This window comes from Orbicella franksi, chromosome 2 (genome assembly GCF_964199315.1).
Source record: "Orbicella franksi chromosome 2, jaOrbFran1.1, whole genome shotgun sequence".
Classification (NCBI taxonomy): Eukaryota; Metazoa; Cnidaria; class Anthozoa; order Scleractinia; family Merulinidae; genus Orbicella; species Orbicella franksi.
This window is the reverse complement of record NC_138146.1, coordinates 33,520,124-33,544,912: the sequence shown is the minus strand read 5'-3', so window position 1 is coordinate 33,544,912 and position 24,789 is coordinate 33,520,124. Positions and strand designations below refer to the sequence as shown.

Below are 24,789 nucleotides of genomic sequence, written 5' to 3'. Positions count from 1 at the left end.
TTAAAAAATATCGAGAGAAATAGAGTTGTGAAATAGAGTTGTGTAATAAGGGAATCATTTGAGCATTTTGATTGGTTCTTACTTATGATCTACTGGAGGACAGACGCATAGGTGACGTCGTTAACGTTTAAATAAAACAAGTTGATTCCATTTTTCTGTGCGTTTTTTCAGTTATAGATCCCAGATGACGTCAAAAAGTGGTAAGAACATCAGTGACAAACTCGCCTAATCGGTCGTGCGTCACATTTTTGTTCTTACCACATTTTGACGTCAACGATAATTTATTTAACAAATAAAGAAACCTGAGTCGTGTATTACACTGTAAATGTATTATACTGGAAATGTAGAAAACACTCGCCTGCGGCTCGTGTTTTCCACATTTCTCGAGTGTTCTCCTATGTCCGGGTGTTTTATCACAGTGTAATACGCGGCTTAGACTTCTTCATTTGCTTTATGATATAGAGGGAATGTGGCGAAAAACAATAAAACAGGCTTTTTCTATGTTTTATACTCTGAAACATGGGTTTTCGACCAATCAGAACGCCCGCAGAGTCCTATCTATATTATAATTAACAATACTATTATGAGCTTGAGATTTCTATTTAAACAATAGAGTTTTTGTCGAGTAACGATGCGACAAAGTGATTAATTACACTATTACACTGTTGTGCTCGTGCAACCCTAAGTAGTCATGTATTGCACCTTGATCTTGACAGCATGAGAAATTTGCATACTCATCGCTTCTGTGAAGTCATTGTGTGTCTGATGAAAGCCAACGAAGCAACGAAGCACGAATGAAAGAAACAACGACGGATGAAATTTTCGCTCATTCAGGTTCCCGCCTGATCATGATTAATAAGGGTGGCAGCTGAAAGCTGAACCATTTGTAGATCGCTGAAATTAAGAAGCAATCTGAAGCCGAATTAACACGTGTTTAAATTAATCATGGTTAGACAAACATTCTAGCTAACTTGAATATGTAAATAGCAGTTTTGAAACTTGGTCTAGTATTTTAAGCGAGGGGGAACAAATTAGAGCCGGAGGGTTGTTATGTTGACCAATGAGACAACAGTTTTTCTGACAAGTATTGTTAACCCACTTCCGAAATAAATCAATTTTGACATTTTTAAGGTGTGCCATCACATATAGTATGTAAGGCTCAGTTGTGTTGATCAGTTCGCTTCTGATCGTCCCGATCCGCACTTAGCTATACTGCTCCGGACTGCAACCACTAGTAAAGCGGAAAAACGAAGAAACATAACGAATTTACAGAGTTTGGCGATTGCCGTGTTTCTGATATATTCTCGCCACTTGGTAAGTGTACTTACGTTGTACATTTCTTATTTGCTAAATGCGCAATACCTTAAGGTTACCGTAAACCTTCGCGGGTGTCCTTAGCGAAAAAAAATATTACCGCGCTGTCTTAAAGACAACCACTACAAATTATATATCAATGCAAGGGTTATAGAATGCTCTATTCGATAAAAATTATTTTGCCTCAATTTTTTTTAATCATAAGGCGAGCGCGACCTAAAAGCGCGAAACGACCGACGTTCCATTGAGCGAATTTTCAAAATTGATTTCCTGCAATGGCCTTCGTCGTAAAACGTGTCGCTGTATTTTTGGACATCAAACTTGACAGAAATTTTCCAAAACAACCAATAGGAATATCGACAAACCCTCACACGGTTTTGATGATTGATGCCTCGTGAATGATATAATGCAGTAGCTTGATGCGGTCGAGTTTGATACCCGATAAATTCGCTCAATGGAACGTCGGTCGTTTCGCGCTTTTAGGTCGCGCTCGCCTTATGATTAAAAAAGATTGAGGCAAAACAATTTTTATCGAATAGAGCATTCTATAACCTTTGCATTGATATATAATTTGTAGTGGTTGTCTTTAAGACAGCGCGGTAATATTTTTTTTCGCTAAGGACACCCGCGAAGGTTTACGGTAACCTTAGAAATGTTTAATTTGTGCAAGTCGGGTGTAAGTCGCTCGGTGGTGTTACATAATCACCAGGCAAGATCTCGTGGCATTTTTAACTTTCTTTCGTTCTAAATCCAAGAATTTTAAGGAGACTTAGCGTGAATCTGTTCACTATTTTAGTTTGTAGCGGCGTTCTAGCTCTCTCGCAAAACAAACATGTAATAAAACCAATATTCACCCAAATTTTCTTAATAACTGCATGTAGGCTTTATTTCCCAAGTGCACTTCAAGATCATGACTGTAAGAAACGAAACTATTGTAAATTAACTGGATATCTTGTTAGACCACTTTTTAATAGGTCATCCCGATCGATCCGTTCTTGTTCTCACAGATTGAGGTTAAAGCATGCTCGCCGGTAAACTGCGCAAAACATTCTAAAACCGGGATCGAAGCATTAAGAGGGCTCAGGCTGTCTCTGTAAGATCCCCCAACTCAATTTAGCATCAAAAATCATTTTGCCAGGCTTAACCAATTTAAGAGTCAAAACGGGTTTGATTGGACTCTAAATAATTTTCCAGTTGCGTTTGGAGCCGTTAAATATTTTGCCTCGTCATGGCTCGTTGTGACGTCTCTAAAAGCATAAAATTGGCATTTCTCGTGGCGCTGTGAAATATTTGATTCGCAACATCTAGTATGATTCTTATGTCAATCTACTCATAAACCTTTCTTGATTTCCAGTAGACTAACAAATTTTCTCTTGATTCAAGCAGTAAGACGAAATCAGGCAATTAATGCTTGCAACTCATGAGAAACAGAAACACAGACAGCGATAAATGTGGGGAAAGGGGTTGGGAATGAAGTACTCCAACCGGCCAGTGTCACTAACAGAATACTAGTCTAGCTTGGTAAGAAGGGAGGGGTCAAAACCCCCCTCACCCCCTTTCTCTCTAGGAGTGCAGGTCACGATCCCCTAAGAGAGGTCCTACTCCTCCTGAGGGTTGCAGATCACAATACCCTACAAGAGTTCCTTACTCCTCTTTTTCCTTGGCCATCGTAGCTTTAGAAGAAACAAAACACAAACCGCGGTGATAAACATGGAACCAAAACGCATGTTAAACAAAGTTAATTTCCTTGACGTTTCGTATGTACAACATGCATCTTCAGAAGTGACCGTTAACTAGATTACAATCGAAATTTAAACGCGAAGAAAAAGAAAAAGACTGGTATCTAATAATATGTAACAAGACTAATAGTTAATAACAAACAGATGAGTCTGCGGGAGAGAAAATATATATATAGATATATAAAATTACCATAATAATAATAACAATACAAAATGTTAGTAAAGAAAAAAAGTTTCTCACTGCCAACGTTTTCATTCAAGGCTGGCTTTAAATCACGAATTAACAATGTTTCCTTAATTTTACAATGTATATCTGACCTACCAGTTGCTAAGATATCAAAATGGTCCCATTTAATATTATGACCCGTGGAAGTAACGTGATCCGCAATGGCTGAGGTGTGACCGCTTTTAGACTATCATGTAGTCGACGCTTTGTTTTTCCTATATAAAAATCATCACAGTCCCAGCAGCTTTCCTTGTAAACCACCTTAGACATCTGAGAACGGCTGAACCTGTCCTTGTACAGGAAAAAAGACTTAATTCGGCGGGTGTTTCGGAAAATTATTTTAACGTTAAAACAACCATAAAACTTATAGATACAAGATTTAAGTTGCTGGGTAATTACTTTACTTTGGAACCCTAAAAATGGTAAGACAATGAAGATTTCTCTCTTGGGAACTGTAGAGATAGGGTCTTTAGGTTTGTATTGTTATTATTATTATGGTAATTTTCTTTTTATATATATTTTTTTCTCTCCCGCAGACTCATCTGTTTGTTATTAACTATTAGTCTTGTTACATATTATTAGATACCAGTCTTTTTCTTTTTCTTCGCGTTTAAATTTCGATTGTAATCTAGTTAACGGTCACTTCTGAAGATGTGTGTTGTACATACGAAACGTCAAGGAAATTAACTTTGTTTAACATGCGTTTTGGTTCCATGTTTATCACCGCGGTTTGTGTTTTGTTTCTCCTTACTCCTCTTTAGGGCTGACGATCACAATACCCTAGAAGAGGTCCTTACTCCTCTCTAGGGCTGCAGGTCACAATACCCTGCGAAAGGTCCTTAATCCTCCTCCGGGCTGCAGGTCTCAATACCCTGAAAGAGGTCCTTAGTCAGGTAAGGTAGTTTAGACTTATGGTTACCATGGCAACCAATCCATTCTTTGAGTTTATGGGGCAGAGAGTGACCTGTATGGGAGGACTTCATCCCAACCCAAAGTTTGTCTATATCAATTCAAGATTATAGAACGGAGGAAAGATCTACACTTAAGAGTTACTCTAGAGTCCAATTGTTTAGATCTCAATAGTATGCATAGCTAATCGGTTTGTTATGCTTCTTGGGTGCAGGAAAACTGCCGAAGTCAAACTGGAACATAACATAACTGCAAACTGTAACAACTTATATAAGATCGCAATGACGTTGTGAGATACTAGAGAGTAACAATATGCTGAGCCAAAGGCCTAACAGAGGATTCGTTAACAATTCACTTCAAGAAAATATGCAATAAAAATCAAATGGAACTGAATCTTAACTCCAGAATACAGGTATATACCCAGTCTATGAAAGTGGACAAGGCTACTCTATTCGTCTATGATGCAAATATGCAGCAATTCTGAATAGCGTTGGCTGCTAACTGTAACATCTTATATATATCATGCACGTCTATAACTTACAGCAATATATCTTGTATATAAGGCCCGGTCCAAACGCCGATCCACTCATGTGCCGAACCAAACTTGATTAAGTTCGATTTTAGAGCGACTTTGGAGCGACGGCTGGTTCAGACGGCGTACTTGCGTCGAACGTAATTCGGGAAACCGGTGGTAACAATTTTCGACGAGAAATTATGCGTTCTGAATACAAGAACTCTGTCCAAATAGAAAAGCTGTGGCTAGCATTTCACTGTTATAACAATATTTAGGGAAGCAAATTCAAACTCAAGGTTCGGTGTTTGTACTTAGACAGGTTTTCTCCTGGTTAATTCGACTTGTTAAAGGGAAATCTCATAAGCTGGGCTATTGTCACGAAGAAAAAGCAAAAAATGAATTTGCGCTAAAGAAACTCGCTTCTACAGTCCCGTTTCTCATAAATCGAAGGCATATTTTGTTGTCTTTATTTTTAGCGACGACTTCGAGCTTCTTGCATGACTGGTCATGCCACTCAATTTTGAGCCAATCACGAGTCCCATTATATGCAATCTCGTTCCCAGAGTCTTCGTTCCCCTTGACTAGCAGTCGTTAAACGAGAGCTCTGGGGGCAACCATTTTGAAATAACCGAATTCTGGTGATTCTGCCTATCCGGTTTCACTGCGCAGTCTGCATCTATGGCGCATGCTTGAAATGGTTGCTCCCAGAGCTCTCGTTTTCCGACCGCTGGTCAAGGGGAACGAAGACTCTGGGAACGAGATTGCGTTATATGAAAAATACATTACAGTAATTTATGCATTAGGTTCGACACATGAGGAGAACGCCGTATGAATCAGCTCCCGCTCCAACGTCGCATAGTGCGACAGAACCTGCCGAATTTAATGTTGTTTGATGTGAAGTTTACATGAAATAATTCATATATGAACTTCACATCATTTCACTCCTCACGGGAAGATATGAACTCAATTAATTGACCTCGCTCCCAATGTGTGGTTTCATAGCTCAGTTGGTAGAGCATCGCACCGGTATCGCGGAGGTCACGGGTTCGAATCCCGTTGAAGTCCCGATTTTTTCAGGCTTCTTCTTTCCAATTGCTTAAATTGGAAAATTAACTGCGATGATCATTCTTCACTTTCTTTTAATGTTGTTTGCCGCACCAAACCTAACCTGCCGAACCAAACTGATTCAAAAGCCTCTCTTCTGCCGTACTTAACTCATCAGTTACGTCCAGTTCAGACGCCGAACTTTTCATGAGCCGAACCTGATGCGTTGAATTAAGTACATAAAAAGTTCGGCTTCTGAATCAGTTGAGAACGGCTGTTTGAATTTGGGACGGCTCAGCCGTTCTTCCCGCCTAGCTCAGCCGGGAATTTCGGCTTTGGAACGGCTTTGATTCAGACGTCGAACTTTTCATGTGCCGAACCTAATGCATACATCTTGTCTGAAAACCGCTGATGTTTCGATGTGTTTTGGTTCAAACTAAATTAAGTTTGGTGAATTAAGTTCCACGTCTGAATCAACAGGCGTGCTTTTGATAATTTGGGTCGGTCCAAATTCGAATTAAGTTCGGCTCATGAAAAGTTCGGCGTCCGAACTGTGCCTTAGGTTCGGTACATGAATGGAGCGGCGTTTGGAATGGGCCTAACATTTTATATTCAGTACATCTTATATGTAACATCATGTATCATAAGTCTAGATAAGAAGTAAAGTATATTGTGTGTGTACTATAGTGCATGCAATGTTTATGACGTAGGGAGGGAGATGGTGGGAAAATAATTGTACTACAGGCAAGATAATGTTTGCCTGCTAGAACGATGGAATGAATGAGCACGAGCAGGCTTATGTTCAATGCACTGGGTGTTGATTGACAGGGAAATAAAAACTACCCTGATTGGCTCAGCCTGCAGATTGCACTATGGACGCACATGATCAGAATTGAACTTTGGCTTGTAAAACCCCACACTATGTTACTGCGTGTCACGCAATCCACACGTAATTCTCACGGTTGTCCCATTAACTACAAATTGGTCTTTTACTGAACACTAGTAATCGCCGTCGAACGATGGCTGAAATTGAACTTCATTTAGAAGCTAATTTTCTGAACTTGGAACCTTGTTGAAAACTCTAGTCCAAACAGCCGAAAAGTGTAGCTCCCTATCTGCCAAAATCTGCCACAACCACTGTGCGATTTCAGTATTTCAAAAGTTATGGCCATTTGTATCAGCACACATACGAGCATTTGCGACATTCCAGGCTGTGTCGAATTCCACCTCTCCGAGCAGATTTTATTGTAACTATAGCTTACCTGCCTCGAAACTCAGGTTGATTTCTAACTTCAGTCGACGTCATTTTCCAAGTTTTCATATTGTTGAATTCACCAACAGTTCCAGTAAACAGGTAGGTTTGGCCTTCGAAACTTGAGCACGGCTAGTTCTATCGGGTTTCTTGGAAGCGAACAAAGCTCAACTCCGTGGCCATATTTGGGCTAAATATCCTGTCGAAACATCGTTTCAGAGCTGAATTTCTTCAAGAATCAGACGAAACAATAATCCAAGTTTGGTATCAAGGAGAAAATCGAGATCTAAAAGTTTACACTTTGAAGAAATCATTTCATGTAGACCGTTGGAAGATGAGTATTGGTGTGACGCTATTCGATTTAGAAGTCAAGCCGTTCGGTCCACGTTTTTAAACATCTTCTTGGGGGAAAAATTTTTAAATGCTTCTCAACGATACACTTTTTCTTTTATACATATTTTATATTTACCATGTTTGGACATTTTAATTCGTTTTATTGCATTTTTGTGGCTACTGTTGCTAGGCAACACTAACAACTTCTCCTGATAGCTTGCGTCGCCACTGGTTTTATTTACTTGTTCGGTTATTTAGTTGCTTTTTAGCAATTGCGGATTTTCATCCAATGTCATTCAGTAGAGTGTGGTTATTGGTTGAATTAATCAAGGTTGTTGATTTTTCGTTAGCTGTTTCCAAGGAATGAAAAGTAAATTAACCATACGAGTCGTTTTAGATTAAAAGGATGCGTTGAAGCAAATTTTATGAAAGCTTCATGTTGTATTCAAGTGCATATAAAGTGAAAAATAATCGCTGCTTATTTGAAAGGCTTTTAAAAATAAAGAAGAATGTTTTTTTCTTTTTTGGAATATTTTCTTTCGTTTTAGAGATATTTACGTTTCTGTATTATGCAAATGAGGAAAGCGATGATGTCATAAGTAGTTCCACTAAAGCAGTACAACACAGAAAACGCCTTCCAAACTAAAATGTGGCATTCCAATTTAGAAAAATTCCGAAGAGTACTGGTATTTGATGCTGAAAAAGTTATTGCTTCCGAGAGGTTTTTGCTAATTGGAAGGAGAAAAAAAAGTGTTCAGTTGAGTCCGCCAGGGACACTACTTCCAAATTTACCAAAATGTACAATTTAACGTGAATAAGATGGTGTATGTAAAAACGATCGTGCACCCATCGCGCTTTCCTTCTTTGAGAGATTCAGATTTTCTGATCCCCCGGCCCACAACTAATCAGAACAAATCGGTCCTCTATCTATAATTCTAAAAGGATTCAGAATTTCTGATCCCCCAAGACTTTCAGTAGATTCAAAAATTCTGATCCCCCCAGTCCGGAACCCATCAGAGCAAAACAGTCATTTTTATAATTCTAAATGCATTCAGAATTTCTGATCGCCATCACCTCACAGGACAAAAACAGGTATCTGTTCATGGTTCCAAAAGTATTGAGAATTTCTGATCCCCCTCCCCCACCAAATCTGTTAACATGATAGCAAGAGCTTTCTATTTATAATTCTACAACAATTCAGAATTTCTGAACCCACATGACTTTAAGGGATTCAAAAATTCTGACCCCCCAGTGCATAACGTATCAAAACAAAACGGTCATCTACCTATAATTCTTAAAAGGTATTCAGAATTTCTGATCCCCTCCCCTTATCAGGTGAAAGGACAGAAATAGCTGATAACTTAAAAGATCGTCAACGTCTTATGACTTATAATTGAAAAGGAGTTATAATCTCTTCCATCCATCACTTAACAGATCAAAAATAGTTATCGGTTATGATGTCTAAAAGAAATCAAAATTTCCCACCCCGCAGAAAAAAATGCTTGATATCCCCATCCCTTGAATGAACATAATCAGTTCAACCAGTGGTGGCTTGTTACAATAATTCCAGTGCAGCAGTACAGTCAATTGGAGGCCAGACGTCTCAAACCAAGGTCTGTTATTCTCCTGGGGCTAAACATGGCCGTTGTGTGACAAAGGTATATTCCCCATAACTCAAGCAAGAAAAGTATTACAGTATTACAGTGTGTGTAAAGATCAATACATCTGACCACCAAAAAGTTAAATAAAATAGCACATCACATGACTGAAGCTTTCCTACAAGTATATTTAATTTGGTTTTCCTTTTCACACCATATCTTAACATAATTATTTACACGAAACTTTCTGAAAGCAGAAAGTTTAAATCTAATTGTTTTCACAGAAGTCAACCCAGATTCTCAAGTGGCTAAGGCCGTCTGAACATATTTTTCACTGATTAATGATTCTTTGGGTGCCCTTGAAAAACTGCTCATAGATAAAGAATACTGGGCAGAGCATAAAACCAAACTGCGAAAGCAACAGTTACTGGGAAACATCATTGACTTGCAACTGCTCTTTGATATCCTCTAAGACATGCCACTGAGCATTTTCATCTATCCACTGGTCAATGTAAACTGATGGCCTTTTCATGCTTAATCCAGCCAGCAATCCATTTCCTGAAATTGAGATAATTAGAAACAATGATTTTACTACCTTTTAAGTTAAATATCAAGTAATGCAAGAATTCATGGTTGTTGTTGGGTTCCATAACGCATGCTTGGGACCAATACTTTGCCTCCTTTCAAAATAGTACAATTTGAAGGACATTCTTGTGACTACAGTACCGCTCGAAAGTAAGTTACCACCTTCTTGCGAGACAAGATTCTGTATTTGCCTGTGCTTAATGCCAAATCGAAGAATTGGCAGTCAATACACAATTTTCAGGGTGTATAGTGGTTGCCACACAATAAAACAAAAACATTCTTTACCATTTCCACTGCCAATGTCAAGGATGAGATCCCCTTCCTCAGAAAATGTCGCAAGAAGTTGCTCATACACTGCCTTTGGCTGTTTGTCGGCTTCTTTATTCTGCACTAAAATCACGTTGGTTGTGCACTTGGACACATGTCTGTCCACCATTTTTCTCGCCACTGCCCAGTGCCCCACAACAAATGAGCTGACAACCTCAGTCATGACAAGGTCTGAAATGCAAATTTATGCATCAATACAATGTAAGCTCATTTTCTAATATACAGTCAAACATATATTATATGGACTTGTAGAGACTGGGCTGAATAGTCCAGATAATTGAGAATCAAGATAATTGAAAATATGGAAATAAATGAGCCAAAAATAAAACTGAATGACTGAGCTAATGGAGTGCGAAATTTTGTTTAGCATCAATGAAAATGACGCTATTTTTTTGTTACTGCACTAAATGTCACATTTGGAAATCAACTATCAGTCTCAAAAGCAAAAATTGCTGCTGGTGAGTATCTTTCACTGAACCAGTTACAGTATGGCACCTGGCAACTTTAACCCTTTAACCCCTATGGAGTTTCCCATTGATGAGTAAAAGCGTCTGGCATAAGCCAGAGTAAAATCTGTTATGTTGCTCTTAGGAGGGAAAGGGTGAAGGGAGATAGTTTTATAACACTTTAACTCCTAAGGGGTCTCCCTTTGACGAGTAAAAGTGAGTTTAAGATGAATCTTTTTTCAATAATTGCTTCATAATTCACTTACCTTTTGCTCTTGACTCTCCCTTCATGTTTGTATCAACTATGAAGCCTTGCTGAGTCTTGGCAGCTCCAGAAGTTGTCAGAGCTTCTGCTACAAGGTTAGATGCTCTGACAGGACATATTATGATGACATTGAATATGGTCATCAGCCGCTTAAAATTTATGCTTATGACCATGTTGACAATGTCCCCAACTTCTTGAACTACATCCTAGTCGAAAGAAAGTCAGAAATAATTAATGAAGACACAAAGCATTAAGGAACAATGAATATGAAGGCTTAGAAGAGATACATGTATACTGTACATATACTCTTGACTGGACAAAGGTATATGTCTGACATTGGTTGGGAGAACAATAGAACAAATACACCAGCACACTAAAAGAAACAATGTTCCTACAGTAGCTCCAAAAACCAGCAGAGGTGCAGGTAACCAGGATCTAATGAAAACTAAGGTTTAGTATACATGTACACTGACTACATTGTAGTTTGCCTTCCAATCACACTTTTATTAGCATTGTACCACATTCATACATGTAGATGAGTTGGCTGCTACCATTCCACATACCTTAATGCCTATAGCATTATCTGTGTTGAGCAATAAATAACCCCCCCCCCAAACAAAAGAAAAAACAACAACAACAACAAAATTAGCAGCAGTAAGTTGCCTCACACAATTTGATCACATGAGCCAGTATCACATACCTTTCCATCCTGACCATTCATAGTGCATGTTAGTGCTGTATTATTATTATTATTATTATTAATATTATTATTATTATTATTATTATTATTGTTGTTGTTGTTTTTGTTATTATTACTATAAGTCCTTCAAGTCTTGCCGCTTTTAACTTAAGGTGCAGAGTTCAATCAGGGAGCCTAGGGCAGTCATAAGTCTGCTGGATTACTTGATGGATAGAGTCCTCCTAAGTATGTGAGCAGTTCCAAGGAGGTGGTCTTCTGAAGCTCTGTTATTCTAATATTGCCTGGGATCTTGCCAATGTAGTAGTCCCCCCAGACTATGGTGGGCAGGAACGTCCATCTTCCCGAAGTAGGCTAAGGCACCAGCCTGTCCTACCCCACTGACCATTATCATTATCATCATCATCATCATCATCATCATCATCACAGCCATGTACTTGCCAGAAAATCTGAAGTCTTGCTGATTACTATTATCACTATCATTACTGTTATTACAGGTAAGTTATGTGTATTGATACTGTAACAGTAATTGAATTGTAACAGTTATGCTTTATCCACTGACCTCTGAATTGTATCCAGCATGCCCAATTGACAAGAATGCTCCATTGTCAAGGCAGGAAGATGATGCTTCCATATCTGCATACCTTGAAAAGACAACATGGCCTTTGGTAACACCATCAGATCCAGTGATGACTGTGCCATCGACTTGCCCTTCTCTAGTGTGTTCTGTTTTGTTTTGAAGATGTTTCAGAAACATCTTGAAGTCATGTAACTTTTCAAAGTCACCCTATAAAAACAATAGCCTTTCAAGTCTTCGATTGTATGCTGCAAACAAGTATTAGACTGAAAAAACTAAGGATATTTTAGGGTACTTTGCTGGCTTTATTCAGAACTTCTGCATCCATCAAGTTGCAATTGAGTGCGTAATAACATTTCATAAATCTGCCCAGTCTCAGCTAATCAGAATAGAGTAATTTTTTCAGGGTAATAATTAACAATTATTCACTGAAGTGGAGGTGGATAGTGGAGGATATTTTCCTGAGTGGAGAAGCAGCAAGGTTACTATCCTCCACTTCATGAGACACTGAGGTGAAAAACAAAAACTATTATTTTGTTTTAAATTTAAAATGATGCAACATGAGCTTTACCTTAAACCGTAGAAGCCTCTCTGAACAAACACTGTCACCAAATTTTGTTCTGGCCTCTTCCCAGCTCTTCAATTGAAAAAAATTCACAATTGCCCCCTGCACTTGCGAAAGTGCTCTGACTTCGTTGGCCTCCTGCTTGAGCTCTTTCAGACTGATTTCCTTCCCTTTTATCTGAAAGATAAGGCACCGAGTTACAGAAACTTCAATTGCTTAAGCTTTCAATTCTAGATGACTAAAATGAATAAAATGTTTTATTTACAATATCAATGTACTACAGAATGTGGTATTTGCCTTAACATTGAGCAAGGGATGCTGCCACCTCCAGCACAAGATGTATTACCTGCTACTATTCAGGTGATTAAATTATATATACCACAGACAAAAAAGGCCACTCCTGGTTCAAGTTAACGGGGAGGAAAGCTTGCAGTGTTGGTTTGCAGAAACTGCCGCTATCAATAGAGAGTATTTTGTGGTTTAAAATGAGTCTGATTAACAAAACAAGACAGTGAAACTTAATTGAAGAGATCTAAAGCCCATAGTGTCATATAAAGCAGAGATGAGCAACAGTGGAGGTTTCGTATTGACAAAACTTTGTTTACTTGGTATTGTGTGTCACAGATTCTAAGAACATAAACTTCAGAAGATGGGGGCAGGTAAGTCTTGCATTATATACTGTCATACCAGCAACATAACAATATTATAATTATGCTCTAAACTTTAGTTACCTTTCTGCTGATTGTAATTGTCAATTATAGCATTCAAAGAATGTTAGTTACTTCACCTTTCTTAACAAATAGAGCTTTTGCTCATCCCTTAGGCTACAGAGCGGCTTCATGTGCCATTGTTTTAGGCTCACAAATCCCCGCATGACTTCTCCTGCACTGACTTTTTGATCTTTGAGACTCCCTTTCTCATACAAAGAATTAACTTCCTGAAATTCCTCCCAAACATCCTTCGCTACCCTTGCCATTGCAAACACTTCACTGAGTCCTTTCTTCTGTAATGAAAATATCAATAACAATAGCAAATAAATCAAGGTGTTAAAAAGGGTAAAAATAACTAAATTATTAATGAAAATATTACAATAATTTTGAATTCTACATGATTATTGTGTTTAGCACTTGTGTATGCATGTGTTGTATTTCACTGTGTCTGTGCTGCATGTAGAGAAAGACAAAATAATGTCCAGTGAGTTTTCATCATGCAGTAATCACCTTACCGCCAATTTCCAAAGGACTGTGACATTGTACCTTCCTCTAAATTCCTTAAGTTTGAATCTAATAATAAATTGAAACTGCTTGCAAGTTATTTCTCTACAACAAGTGGAGCACTGCAAGTTTTTAGACTGTAAGATACCTCTTTATGCAATACACAAGAACAGTCATCCCTCCATGATGCCGTTGGCTCTGGCGGATCACCAGAAACATCTGGACATCCAAACAAGTGCATTCGACATCGTTCAACCTGTATAAAATGAAAAACATTATCTCAATTGATGCTTTTACCAAATGTACTAGCAACTACCACAAAACCTACCCACTCATGTGGTAGAAGTTTCCACTGCATCTGTATAGCTGCAAAAATGTACAGCAAACCTGCATGCCATGTTACTTTTGCTTCAGGTAGCTGATGTGAACCCAACTGTAAGTTCAAGTTTACAACAATCTTTCTGTGTGCATGCCCATACATATATAATATGCATATGCATAAATATTAATTAAACCGAAACTGTAAATGATATTTTTTTTTGTTGTTGCCATAGTCAATTGCCCTAAATGCCTATCACCAGCAGCTGCTGCAGTGAGAATATTTTCCAACTCAACAGTTTGACGATAGCCTAAAGACAATAACCAGGGGAGGTGATAATAAAAAGCAGTTGGTTACATGTACTTTCCTTGTGTCATCAGCATCTTGAAAATTGAATTACAGCCTTAACGGACACATGCTAGTTATGCAACGTTTTTGAGAGGTACATCATGGGATACTGCATGAGCCACTTGTATTTTTTTGGGTACACACATGAGCCTCAAGGCAAGCCTGTATACTAAGAAAATACAAGCGACAAGTGGGACATTCCCTGGTATATCAAGAGAAAGTGTTGCACAACTATTTTATATCATGCCATACAATATACAGCCAGTCAGATTGTACATGTAGATACACTCACAACTGTAAAAGTGTGTTGGAGTAAGAGAGCTTTGACATCAAAATTGGTCTCACCTCCTCTCTGTATGTAATTTCATGTTGAAACATTGAGGACTGTTGATGCATACCTCCAAGGTATACAGCTTGTTCAGCACTCAGGCCAACATAAATTCTGCACATTCTCCCAGCGAAGTGTGGGTTGTTGGGCTGCTTTTCATGCATGCGTTTTGTGGCCAAAGAAAGATGTGTTCCTCCAAGGACCTCGTAAGTGTAGGAGTCCTTGTCCTTTAATTTCCACTCGTCTTTATTCGTTATTTCCTTGGCCACCACAAAAAGGGCCCCATAGCTTCCAGCAGGATTTCGTCCCATTTCAGCTTCCAGGCTGCTGACAAACTCTTCATTAACCCTTCTGAACTGCCTTGCTTTTGTTGGTAATTCTATATTGCCAATTGGAATGAAGTGGGCCGTGGCTTCATGAAAGGCAAAACAAACTTAAGATTAACGACATATCCGTTCAAAGTATAGTGACATTCAAAGATAGTGATGGCTTTACAAGATTGTAGCAAGAAACAGAGAATAATCAAAACTCACAACAATAATTGATTCATGATCACAGCTAGCAATATCATTTGATGAAGAAGTTGTTGCCTCTTTAATCTTTCGAATTCCATATTAATCGTTTAAAAAAATCCCATTCCTGAAGCGCACCATGTTTCTTTTGCGCTGTTCAATGGCTGTGTCAGCACACTGGCTCTCTGTTTTAAAATTTTCAATTCGTGTGAATGCTGAGTTGAAGTCGTCTGAATTTAATTTGTCATCTAAATCTGAGGGTAACTCCAAAACACTGAGCCCCGGTCTATGGACTACCCTATGGACCGGTCCATGGACTACCCCTACGGACCCCCTCTACGGACCACCTCTACCTCTGTGGACCGCTCCATAGGTAGTCCGCGGACCGTGGATCAGTGTTTTCGGGTTACCCTAAATCGGAGCTCTAATGTCGACGTCTCACAGACGAAGGATTTAAATTCGTCTGAATTAAATTCGACGTATAAACTTTAGTAAGTAAGTCGACTTTATTCAAGCGTAGATAAGCTTATATTTTGAATTCCAGAAAAAAAAAGTAAGCTTAACTTAGGTGAAAAATCACCAAGTTCGTCACAAAGTCTGAAATACAGCCGTCAAAGAAAATTTGTATGAATGTCATCAAAGTTTTCGATTCACTTACCACTAACAAGACACTCATTACATGCTCGCCGCAACTCGTCCTCTTTCTTGGGTTTCTTCGCCTGATTTTGGTCCTCGAGTGAAAATACAAGCCGCGTTTTTCGCTTAAGCGGTTGTTTAGTGGAAACAGGGGTTTCATTAGCTTGACTTGGTCCTGCTGTGCTTTCGGAGATTTCACCACCAGCAATTGTATCAGCAACATGTCGTGGAGTGCTTCGTTCCCTTGGCGTGCTCAGAGCATCAACATCTTTTGGGGAGTCAGTAATTCGTTCTGTGGGTGAACGTGTGCATGTAATAGCGTCATCGACATCTTGTGGAGTATCACTTCTTAGTGGAGCAAGTGGAGCGTCAGTGTTCCGTTTCGTTCGTGCACTTGTGGGCGCCCCTGCAACACCTACCGATCGAGGGCTGGAGTCCAGCGAGTCAAGGGCATGCGCTAGCTGTTCGGCCAATTTGTTGACGTCTTTGGAGGAGCACTTGTCGAACGGGGGACTTGACGTGAACTTATTGAAGTATTTCGCCTTGAACAATGCAATTTTTAGGCTACTGGTTCCTGATTCCTTTTGACTTTCGAACTCCAACTATTAAATTCAAAGGATAAATGAATGACAAACCACTACAATCGCTATTTATACAACAACACAAATATCTTTATCCTGGGGTGAGACGCACGGTTCGCGCGACAATTTTTTTTGTTGTCGCAGTTTTCTTTCGCGTCACGCACGACTTAGCGAAAGAGGGACTATTAGTCTGCAGTATCACCTCATTCCCAGGGTCTCTCATGTTTCTCTCCCACAGGAGACACTGGGAACGAGGTTGGTGATGGTTATCTCGGTTTTTGATCTAGTCTCCTCCGCAGCCGTTTTTGCGGATTTCGCGCAACGCTCCCCCAGCGTTGCGTGACATCCTAAAAAAGAAAAAAAAACGGAATGAACACAATTAACCTACTCATTTACCTTATTTTTTCCGCGTTTGACTTCCAGCTAATTTGCTGCTAGAAACACGGAGATGAAGGGTCTATTCCAAATAGTAACACATAGCTTCACTAGGCTCGATTTACGCCGCTCTCTCCTGTCCGGGTTGTAATACCCTGGTCCCAGAGGTTTCGCGCTTCGCGGCTCTGTCACAGCTCTCTCGTGCGGAGAAAAATCAAGAAAAGAGAAATATCAAGAAAAACCTCTGGGACCAGGGTGGGTCTGTAATCGAGCCTATAGCTTTTTTTGGTCAGTTATTATAAAATAGCTCTGCGTTTCAGCCGAAGAGGCGCCGCGTTCACGCTAAAGATTAAGACGTAAACTTACATATAAGGCACAGTAAAGAGCTAAACAGACGTTCTAAATCATGTAAGCTCATTACTTCAAAATAAGATTTAAAAATACATCTAAGGTTGTTTCTGACCTGGATCAACTTATTGCCCGCGGACTGTACTTTGACTGTCACTCCTAACAAGAAACCGTATTCCTGGCCATTGTGATTACTCTTCAGAGGAATGTTGTTCCTGAAAACTTTTGCTCGGCCGTCCTGAATCGAAACACTCCAAAGTTTCTCTTTCTCGGATGTCTTCATTGTGAAAGTACTTTGTTTAGAGGCAGATGATCTGTTCGCGACTAACAGCTATCGTTGGTGCACGGCGTTGGTAGAACGTGGAATCTATCGCTTCCCCAGGTGGTGTGATAGTCACACGGTACCAGTCACACCCCGGAAACACCATACTAACAAAGACTTCATTGTTGTTCGATTTGATGTTTTGATGATACACACTGCGTGATCCTGAACTATTCTTCCACAATCTCTATTTCCACTGAATTTGTCTTGCTGTAGAAAGTGTATCATTTTTAGTCTGTTTAACTAATCTGTTTTTAGATTACGCTGATTCAGTATGCACACGTGAGAGGCCGGTTTTCAAATTTCGCACCATTGCTCTCTTGGGAATAATTGAACAGAAACACAATGCGTTTCACATGTTTTAACAGATACTGAGAGCCCCTGATTCCAATCACAGCAATCAGGTTCTTGTCAAAGATGGACACTGACCCAAGCAGTCACGATCTCTCTGTTGAAGTATTTGACGATAGTTCCGATACTCCGTGCTCAAGCTTGGGCGATTATTTGCTTCATAGCACTCCCATCAAGAATTCTCGACCCAGTATTCTATTCGAACCCGAGATCTCTTTAGATCCGGAGGACGAAATTGAAGTATTTGACATGGATACGAGTTCTGGTGAGTTTTGTTCTATATGATTAGCTTCTTGGCTTTAACTCGTCTTTTATAGCTACCACAGTCTGTAAAAGAAATAATGTTTTGGTTTTTTTTTTTCAGTAAAAGAGGCCAGTAACAGTCATACGTCCATGTTTGAAGTTTTTGATCAAAGTTCTGAAAATCAAGGTAAGCTTTGATCCATCTTTTCTGAACGATCGATAGATCATTATCATATCCTCAAGCTGACAGAAATACCAGTTGCATTTTTTGAAGCTGGAAAAATTTTATAAAAGATGTATTAGGGGTTCATTTTGTCGGAAGGCTTTGAAGAAAGAGTGATATCACAAGAGAGGATTTTGTTAGTTGATGAAATGGAAATAAGTAGACCTGTATTCTGTAGTTTGACCCAACTGAAAAAGCACCCTTCAGTGATTTCCTGATGGAGGGGGTTTTTTTTTTCACTCGAGTCACAATCATCTTACAATCGAAGTTGAGAGACTATACAGGTTCATACGATGTACGAACGGTTAGACAAAAACACGTTTCGGTCTGTTTCCGTCACGATGGTGGCTCCGTAAAAAGCAAGGCGGATAGTAGAAAGCCAGGCGGGTAGTCTTTGGCGGTTTCTTTACTCTTTGGCGGTTTCTTTACTCTCCGCCGGTTGCCAAACTGACACGCTGTCACTCGGAAAATCCCCGTCAGGCGTCATTACGCCAGGAGCGCTTCTTGGCCAAGTCACGTCTCTTCCATAGCCATAAAAACTTTTCTTTATATTCAGTCGGTGTCTCAGGAGAGGTGGTTTAAGGGAGTAACCGCTGTTTAAATCGTTTTCACAGCACAACTTAGACCCGATTCAAGCGTCGAACTTTTCATGAGCCGAACCTAATAGCCCCAATTAAGTATTTGACGAGATCGCCGTTTGACTGATCAATAACTTCGACGAATGTTATTTAGGTAGACCCGAGAATTAAGTTCGCCATGGCCAGTCGGTCAATTCGACTACGGAGCGGCTCCGATTCAAACGTAAACTTTTCATGTACCGAACCTAAGGCATATATTACAAATACATTACATAAATTACATACACAGCTTGTTTTGATCTTTTGGAACAAAAGGGCGGGAAAATCAGGAAGATATGTGTACCTCTTGCTTCGAGAGCACGAAATACACTTGCGCTTTATGTGGATAAACCACTTTTGTACGGTGTTCCGTATTTGAAAACGACGAGAGTGTAACGGATTGGAGAGTAGGCAGTTCGGTGGCGTACTTTTGAGAGAAAATGACAAAATAAGCTTAAATAAATCTTCAGAAACCGACGACAGGAACGAACTGGACGAGGACTGAACTGTGATGTTCCTTTGGGAATGACCAATAATAGAAGGCAAACCAAATTCAAAAACCTTCTTCGCTTGTTTTAAATGCCAACTGCGTCTGGTGTCGCCTTTTTCTCCGCTTTCTTGGACTTGTTCTACCCTCCTTGATCGCACTTGCAAGAAAAGCAATCTCTTTTTTTCCAAAATGTGTCTTTCCCACATTTTTTCCGCCATTTTGCTCAGCAATTATCGCCATTTGCAATATTGTCTCTTTTTATACTTTTGCAATTAAGTTCGACTAAATTAGGTTCGACGATTGAATCAACTGCCGAACTTCATTATTTGGTCGACCCAAATTGGTATTAGGTTCTGCACTTGAACCGGGCCTTATTCGCGATATTTTCTTAGTAATAGCCCTCAATATTTGCATAATTAAAGACTACTAGTAAGGGGAGTTTGGTAAAGGCTAGAGTATTGGGGTCTAATACTCATTGATCCTCAGAAAAAAAAACCCTCCTAAATCATTGTGAATGTTTCAGTTGTTTCGTTAGACTACGCAGGATATCGTTTAGCCTGCGTAGCAAGCGTTTCCGGGGAGTTTGGAAGCAAAGAAAGACCGAGGAAGGGGATTCTCGGTGTTTTGTCTGCGCGGAAAATGGGGCGTGAACCAAAAAAAAAAGAAAGAGGAGGGTGGGAGAGGGGAAGGAAGGAAACGTTTCCTTCCTTCCTTCCCCTCCCCCTCCCCCCTCTTTTACTCGTTCCATTTTTCGCGCTGTAATTCTTTGCTCCCGAACCCCACAGAAACGCTTGCTACGCAGGCTGGATATCGTTTCTTTCACTGCTTATCTCACTACTTCGATTCAATGCTCGTTCATCCCTGGCGAAGACCAGAAGGATCGCGGGCTCTACGGACGAGAAGCCGGCGCAACAAACCGCTGACCAGGTTGCGTTCTGTTTATCGAGAGATCGAGATTGAGTCTTGATAAAGTCTTGATAGAATTATTAGTTTGATTTACTTGCAGGCAATCTGGAATCAGAGCTTGAACCTGACTCATCTCTGGAATCAATCAGCTTGAATACTATCAGTAAGTAATCGCAGAAAGAAATATATAGACGATGTAGCCTATCTAAAAGTACACTGTATAGTGTATGCGACAGTGTGTAATAAACTGACTATACGCGTTTTCATTTAAGCATGATACTGAGTATTGAACAAAGAGAGAAGAAAAAAGAAGAATAATTAAGGACTGTTGTGCATTGTCAACCTTTTGGAAAGCAAAGGGTAATCGGAAAATAATTCTTGCCAATAGCTGAATAACTGCAATTTAAACAGTATCGTAGCTGTTTTAGTGTTTTATTTCATTTAACACTGCGGTGATAATTAAATTTTTACGGTCATTGTTACGGAGTTTATTTGATGAATTAGTTAATGACATGTTTTCTTTATAAGTTACAGAGAATGTGGGAAGAGAGCAAAAACCCGAAACATCTCAGAAATCAAGCTGTAAAAATGGTAAGTTGTCTACAGAATAATAAAGAAGTGTCTAGTAGTTTATGAAGATGAGTTCTAAAAACATATAGCTCTTATGCATTCCTGAGGTAGCACTAAATTAGAATCATCTTTAACACTAATTTTTTTTTTTTGAGAATCTTGTCCGGTATTTGCCATTGATCATCATGATGTTATTAAAGTAGCACAATTATATAGGAAATCTTGACGACTTGGAAAAGAAACATTACTGTCACTGTGATGAACTGGCCACAAAAATCAAAGTGCTTTTGGCATGAGACTGTACATGTACTTGTAATCTGTCTGGAAACAAGAAGCAGCATGTACTAGCTAAGAACTAATCATAATAAAATATTTTAATCCACAGATTTGGAAATCTGTCGGCCTTTTGAATTGTTAGGAAAAGGAGTTTTCCTGTTTTTAAACAGTTCTACACAAAGTACTCGTCAGATAAGGGAATTTATCAAATTTCACGGAGGCCATATCTTTAACTTCCTTGATAAAAAGGTGGATGCTATTATTATTGATAAGACATTATTAAGAAAGACTACAGACTTAAAATTACCCAAACCCAAGTTCACAAGATCCCAGCAAATGGTGGATAAAGCCAACAAGAAAAGTGGCTCATTTTCAGTTGAATCGTTTGCTGCAAAATGGTCGATTCCAATAATTGATTACAAAGAGATTCTCTATCCCTGTAAGACAGATTTTCACCAACAGGATAAGAGTATAAGGTATAATGTAAAGAAACTTCAGGCACCCTTTATTAAAGTCGAAGATCAAAGTAGAAAATATAGGCCAGAATTTGTTGAATTTAAAAGTTTTCCTTTTATGGACATCACAGTTCCAATGTCTTGTTCTCCTTTTGATACATGGTACAAACAGAACTCAGCAGCTAATAAGGATTTAATTAGTATAAAGAGAGATCAACAAAATAAGCAATATTTTTGTGAGTTATGTGGTGAGAAGTATGCAGAACTGCAGAGCCATTTAGATACTGCTGAACACAAACATGCAGCAATGGATAATGACCGCTATGCTGGTGTGGATGCTTTAATTAAGCGAGGTGTTAGCTTGAAAGATTTTGAAAAAAGTGTTAAAGAGAAAAATTCAGTAAGGTCATGTGATGATGAGTAGTTCAGACTGGGGTGTGTATAGAGTGGGAGTGCCATGAGTGGTGTTTAGTCTCTCTACCTGTTATGCTTAACAATATCTCAGCCATCAAGAACATGCGAAATTACTACATGGCAAAAGTGTTGCAAGAATGAGCTCATACATTCTTTGTAATATTTCAAGTTTTTAACATCGAAAATTTAAGTAGATACTGAAATCTGTAGAGAAAAGCAACTGTGCTAATATGTTCTCTCAATATTCATAAAATGGCATTTTTGTAAATTGATTGAAAGTGTTGGTTATTGGGAAACAAATCGTAAACAAATATTTGTTATTACATCATATAAGCAGGCCAGTAAATGTGGTGGTTCATGCAAATTCTTCTTTGGTATAGAATTTTTTAAACTAGTTAAAATTTTATTTTCTTTTAATTCAAATCAGAAAGAGATCATTCTCAAGAGAAACAAAAAGTTATACTGATTTGAAAAATTTTAAACCAAAGAAAAATTTTAACCACATCATATACATAAATTTTAGTTTTTAGATTTGAAATACTCCTATAGATGTAGAGTATGTAAAACACATTTATTTAATTTTGTCACCTTTTCAGCAAAATACATGTATGTTGTTTGACATCTTTTTGATGTTGAATACAGTGAGAGTCATTAAACCTGTACTTCTGCAGTTATTCTTTGGTGACACTTTCATTTGATATTTGATAATTGAGATCACACTGGAAGGAAATCACACCACAAAGTGAAGTACACAATACAATGATTATGACACCTTGTGATTTATTTTACTGGAATCAAATTGATTTTTCCTGATGATACACTGAATATCTCTGTTGTGTGCAGCGCTTCAAGTCACACAGTACTTAATAAGCTTCTAGGTATAGTTATAACAAATTAATGTTTGCTGGGGGATGGTGCATGGATTGGGTCATTCGTTTCATTTTCCCTGTTTAAATGCAACTCATAATAATTGTTTCTTTTCCATTATTCCCAATGTCAAAATCCAATTTCCTGTACACTGTAGTGCGGGATGATGAGTGTATACTGTGGTTGTTGGCTATGCCTTGCTGTGAAAAAAAGTGTATGAGGAAACTCTCAGTAGAAGATGTAAATGCTACTGAATTGCACTTCCGCAACATGGATCAGACACAGCGACGCAACTATGTGCTCTCATATCTGTCTGACCACAGTCAGGTTGATTATTCAGGAGATTACGTGACAGAATTTATGGTGAAAGGAAAATCGGTGTGTAGAGAAGTGTGGCTGTTGATTCATAGTATCAATAAGGAATGGTTTAGGAGGCTATTTAACAAATTCAAGGAGGGTGCAGTTGAAGTGGAGCATGGAAACAAAGGTAACAAGAAACCATCACAGAGAACCACAGATTGCATTGCATGGTTACAGTTCTTCATCTCCTGTGTTGGACAGTACCAGCCAGACAATAAGACTATTCATTTGCCTTCGTGTTTCACGCGATTGAGCATTTATCGACGGTTGTGTGAAGAGAATAAGTCTTTCAATACTCCCTCTATTGGATTGTCACAGTTCTACTCAATCTTTCATGACCACTTTCCACATGTTGTCATACCAAAGGTAAGGATGTTGGTTTGGTAGAGTGGTGTATAATGTACATATAGATCATACGTGTACACAAGTTAACACCTAACAGTTGACACACCAAGAACATTTTCCCCCTCTCCTCCATGCAATGTTCAGTTTGACAGTGTCAGTTCACCCACTAAGATTCATTGGCAACCTGAACTGTTTTAACATTGACTTGAGGATGAGAGAAAACTAAAGACAGGCACCAATAAGGGGACAAAAGGTCCATTCCCAAGGATCAATAAACACATCAAATTCCAGATTGCAAATTAATTGTACAAGTTTGATTATTGTGCCTACTGGCAGGTGTTATGACCTGTATCAATTGAAGATTTCAGTTCCTTGACCAAGGTATCTTCACTTCAAATGCTCACTATACCCGTGTTTTTTTCACTAAGGCAATCTACATATGGCAGTTATTATAAACAATAATTATAAACTAAGCAGACCTGTCAGTTGTCCCTGATTTACATGTAGAATAATTATTTTACTTGAGTGGAAATTATTTTAAACTACAACACAATGCATTTTAATTATGATAGGCTGAACTGTTTATATTTTAACAGGAAAATTGGTTCACTAAATGCACTGATTGCACGAGGTACAAGGAGGCAAAGGAAAAAACCGTGGACAAGAAGGCCAGACAAGAAATAGACAGGCTATTGACTGAACACATGGACCTGGTCTGGTTAGTGGCGAATTCCTTTATTACATGATTGACATGATTGTGTTTTTCATACACTGTACATGTAACTGTGTAATTGAGTTGAGCACTGGAATTAAACACATGAAGCTACTGTACATGTAAATCTACCCAAAGTTGACATTTAGTACAATAATCCACCAACTGCCTTTTGTTCACTAGTGATCTCAGCATACCATAAAATTGCAAAAGTAATGACCCTAATTGTTACTCTGAAGTTAGCTGCATTTTGTGCTTATTAATGTTGGGGCTCGCTTCATGTACCTTCAAGGGTTCAAAAATTAAGATCTTTGGTTGCAGTTTTTTTTTTATGAAAATATGACATAGGAATTCATTAAAATTCTATTTTTTGGTCCAGTGTGTTGTAAGTCCATTTAGTATGAATGAATTCAGTGTGAGTGGACTGACTTGTCTTTAGAAATTGTGCTGCTTGCAGTGGTCAGAATTCTAAGCTTCTTTAACTTGCCAACCTCTCATGAAAAAAATAAAAATTAATATGTTATTATATTTTCACAGGAGAGAGAGGAGGGTTTATTACCTTCATCGGTATAAGGCCAGGAAACAC

At 38.8% G+C, this 24,789-nt stretch overlaps 4 protein-coding genes across 4 annotated transcripts in view; 3 read left to right on the top strand and 1 right to left on the bottom strand.

Annotated features, from left to right (window-relative positions):
- The window catches only part of LOC145479484 (uncharacterized), a 106,273-nt gene extending 103,088 nt beyond the window's left edge, over nt 1-3,185 (top strand). The window contains exon 2 of the mRNA XM_081457861.1: nt 2,953-3,185. The gene's annotated coding sequence lies outside the window, so the exon portion shown is untranslated. The remainder of the gene's footprint in view (nt 1-2,952) is intronic.
- Nucleotides 3,186-9,138: 5,953 nt separating this feature from the next.
- On the bottom strand, nt 9,139-17,335 carry LOC145473491 (uncharacterized). The gene is made up of 10 exons (XM_081455029.1): nt 17,168-17,335; nt 15,771-16,350; nt 14,618-15,012; nt 13,754-13,861; nt 13,179-13,394; nt 12,398-12,568; nt 11,812-12,036; nt 10,554-10,758; nt 9,800-10,012; nt 9,139-9,487 (listed from the first exon to the last, which is right to left on the bottom strand). Exons 1-10 carry the CDS (start codon nt 17,333-17,335, stop codon nt 9,354-9,356), a joined length of 2,415 nt encoding a protein of 804 aa, XP_081311155.1. The 3' UTR covers nt 9,139-9,353.
- A 456-nt stretch (nt 17,336-17,791) lies between these two features.
- On the top strand, nt 17,792-21,949 carry LOC145473475 (protein DBF4 homolog A-like). Its single transcript, XM_081455028.1, has 6 exons — nt 17,792-17,990; nt 18,090-18,155; nt 19,834-19,859; nt 20,289-20,367; nt 20,733-20,795; nt 21,160-21,949. The coding sequence occupies exons 1-6, from the start codon at nt 17,792-17,794 to the stop codon at nt 21,927-21,929; spliced, it is 1,203 nt and encodes a 400-aa protein (XP_081311154.1). The 3' UTR covers nt 21,930-21,949.
- A 924-nt stretch (nt 21,950-22,873) lies between these two features.
- LOC145469761 (uncharacterized) overlaps nt 22,874-24,789 on the top strand; it is a 2,439-nt gene continuing 523 nt past the window's right edge. The window contains exons 1-3 of the mRNA XM_081453565.1: nt 22,874-23,512; nt 24,088-24,209; nt 24,741-24,789. The exon at nt 24,741-24,789 is cut by the window's right edge and continues 523 nt beyond it. Coding sequence (XP_081309691.1) covers nt 22,874-23,512; nt 24,088-24,209; nt 24,741-24,789 — 810 coding nt within the window. The remainder of the gene's footprint in view (nt 23,513-24,087; nt 24,210-24,740) is intronic.

Coding starts and splice junctions, on each gene's coding strand:
- LOC145473491 (XM_081455029.1), bottom strand. CDS start 17,335: ATGAAGACATCCGAGAAAGAGAAACTTTGGAGTGTTTCGATTCAGGAC. Junction 10,013..10,553: donor GGGAGAGTCAAGAGCAAAAG/GTAAGTGAATTA, acceptor TTTGCATTTCAG/ACCTTGTCATGACTGAGGTT. Junction 9,488..9,799: donor TGACATTGGCAGTGGAAATG/GTAAAGAATGTT, acceptor TCTCAATTTCAG/GAAATGGATTGCTGGCTGGA.
- LOC145473475 (XM_081455028.1), top strand. CDS start 17,792: ATGGACACTGACCCAAGCAGTCACGATCTCTCTGTTGAAGTATTTGAC. Junction 18,156..19,833: donor TCAAAGTTCTGAAAATCAAG/GTAAGCTTTGAT, acceptor TTGTTTCGTTAG/ACTACGCAGGATATCGTTTA. Junction 20,368..20,732: donor AATCAGCTTGAATACTATCA/GTAAGTAATCGC, acceptor TTTCTTTATAAG/TTACAGAGAATGTGGGAAGA.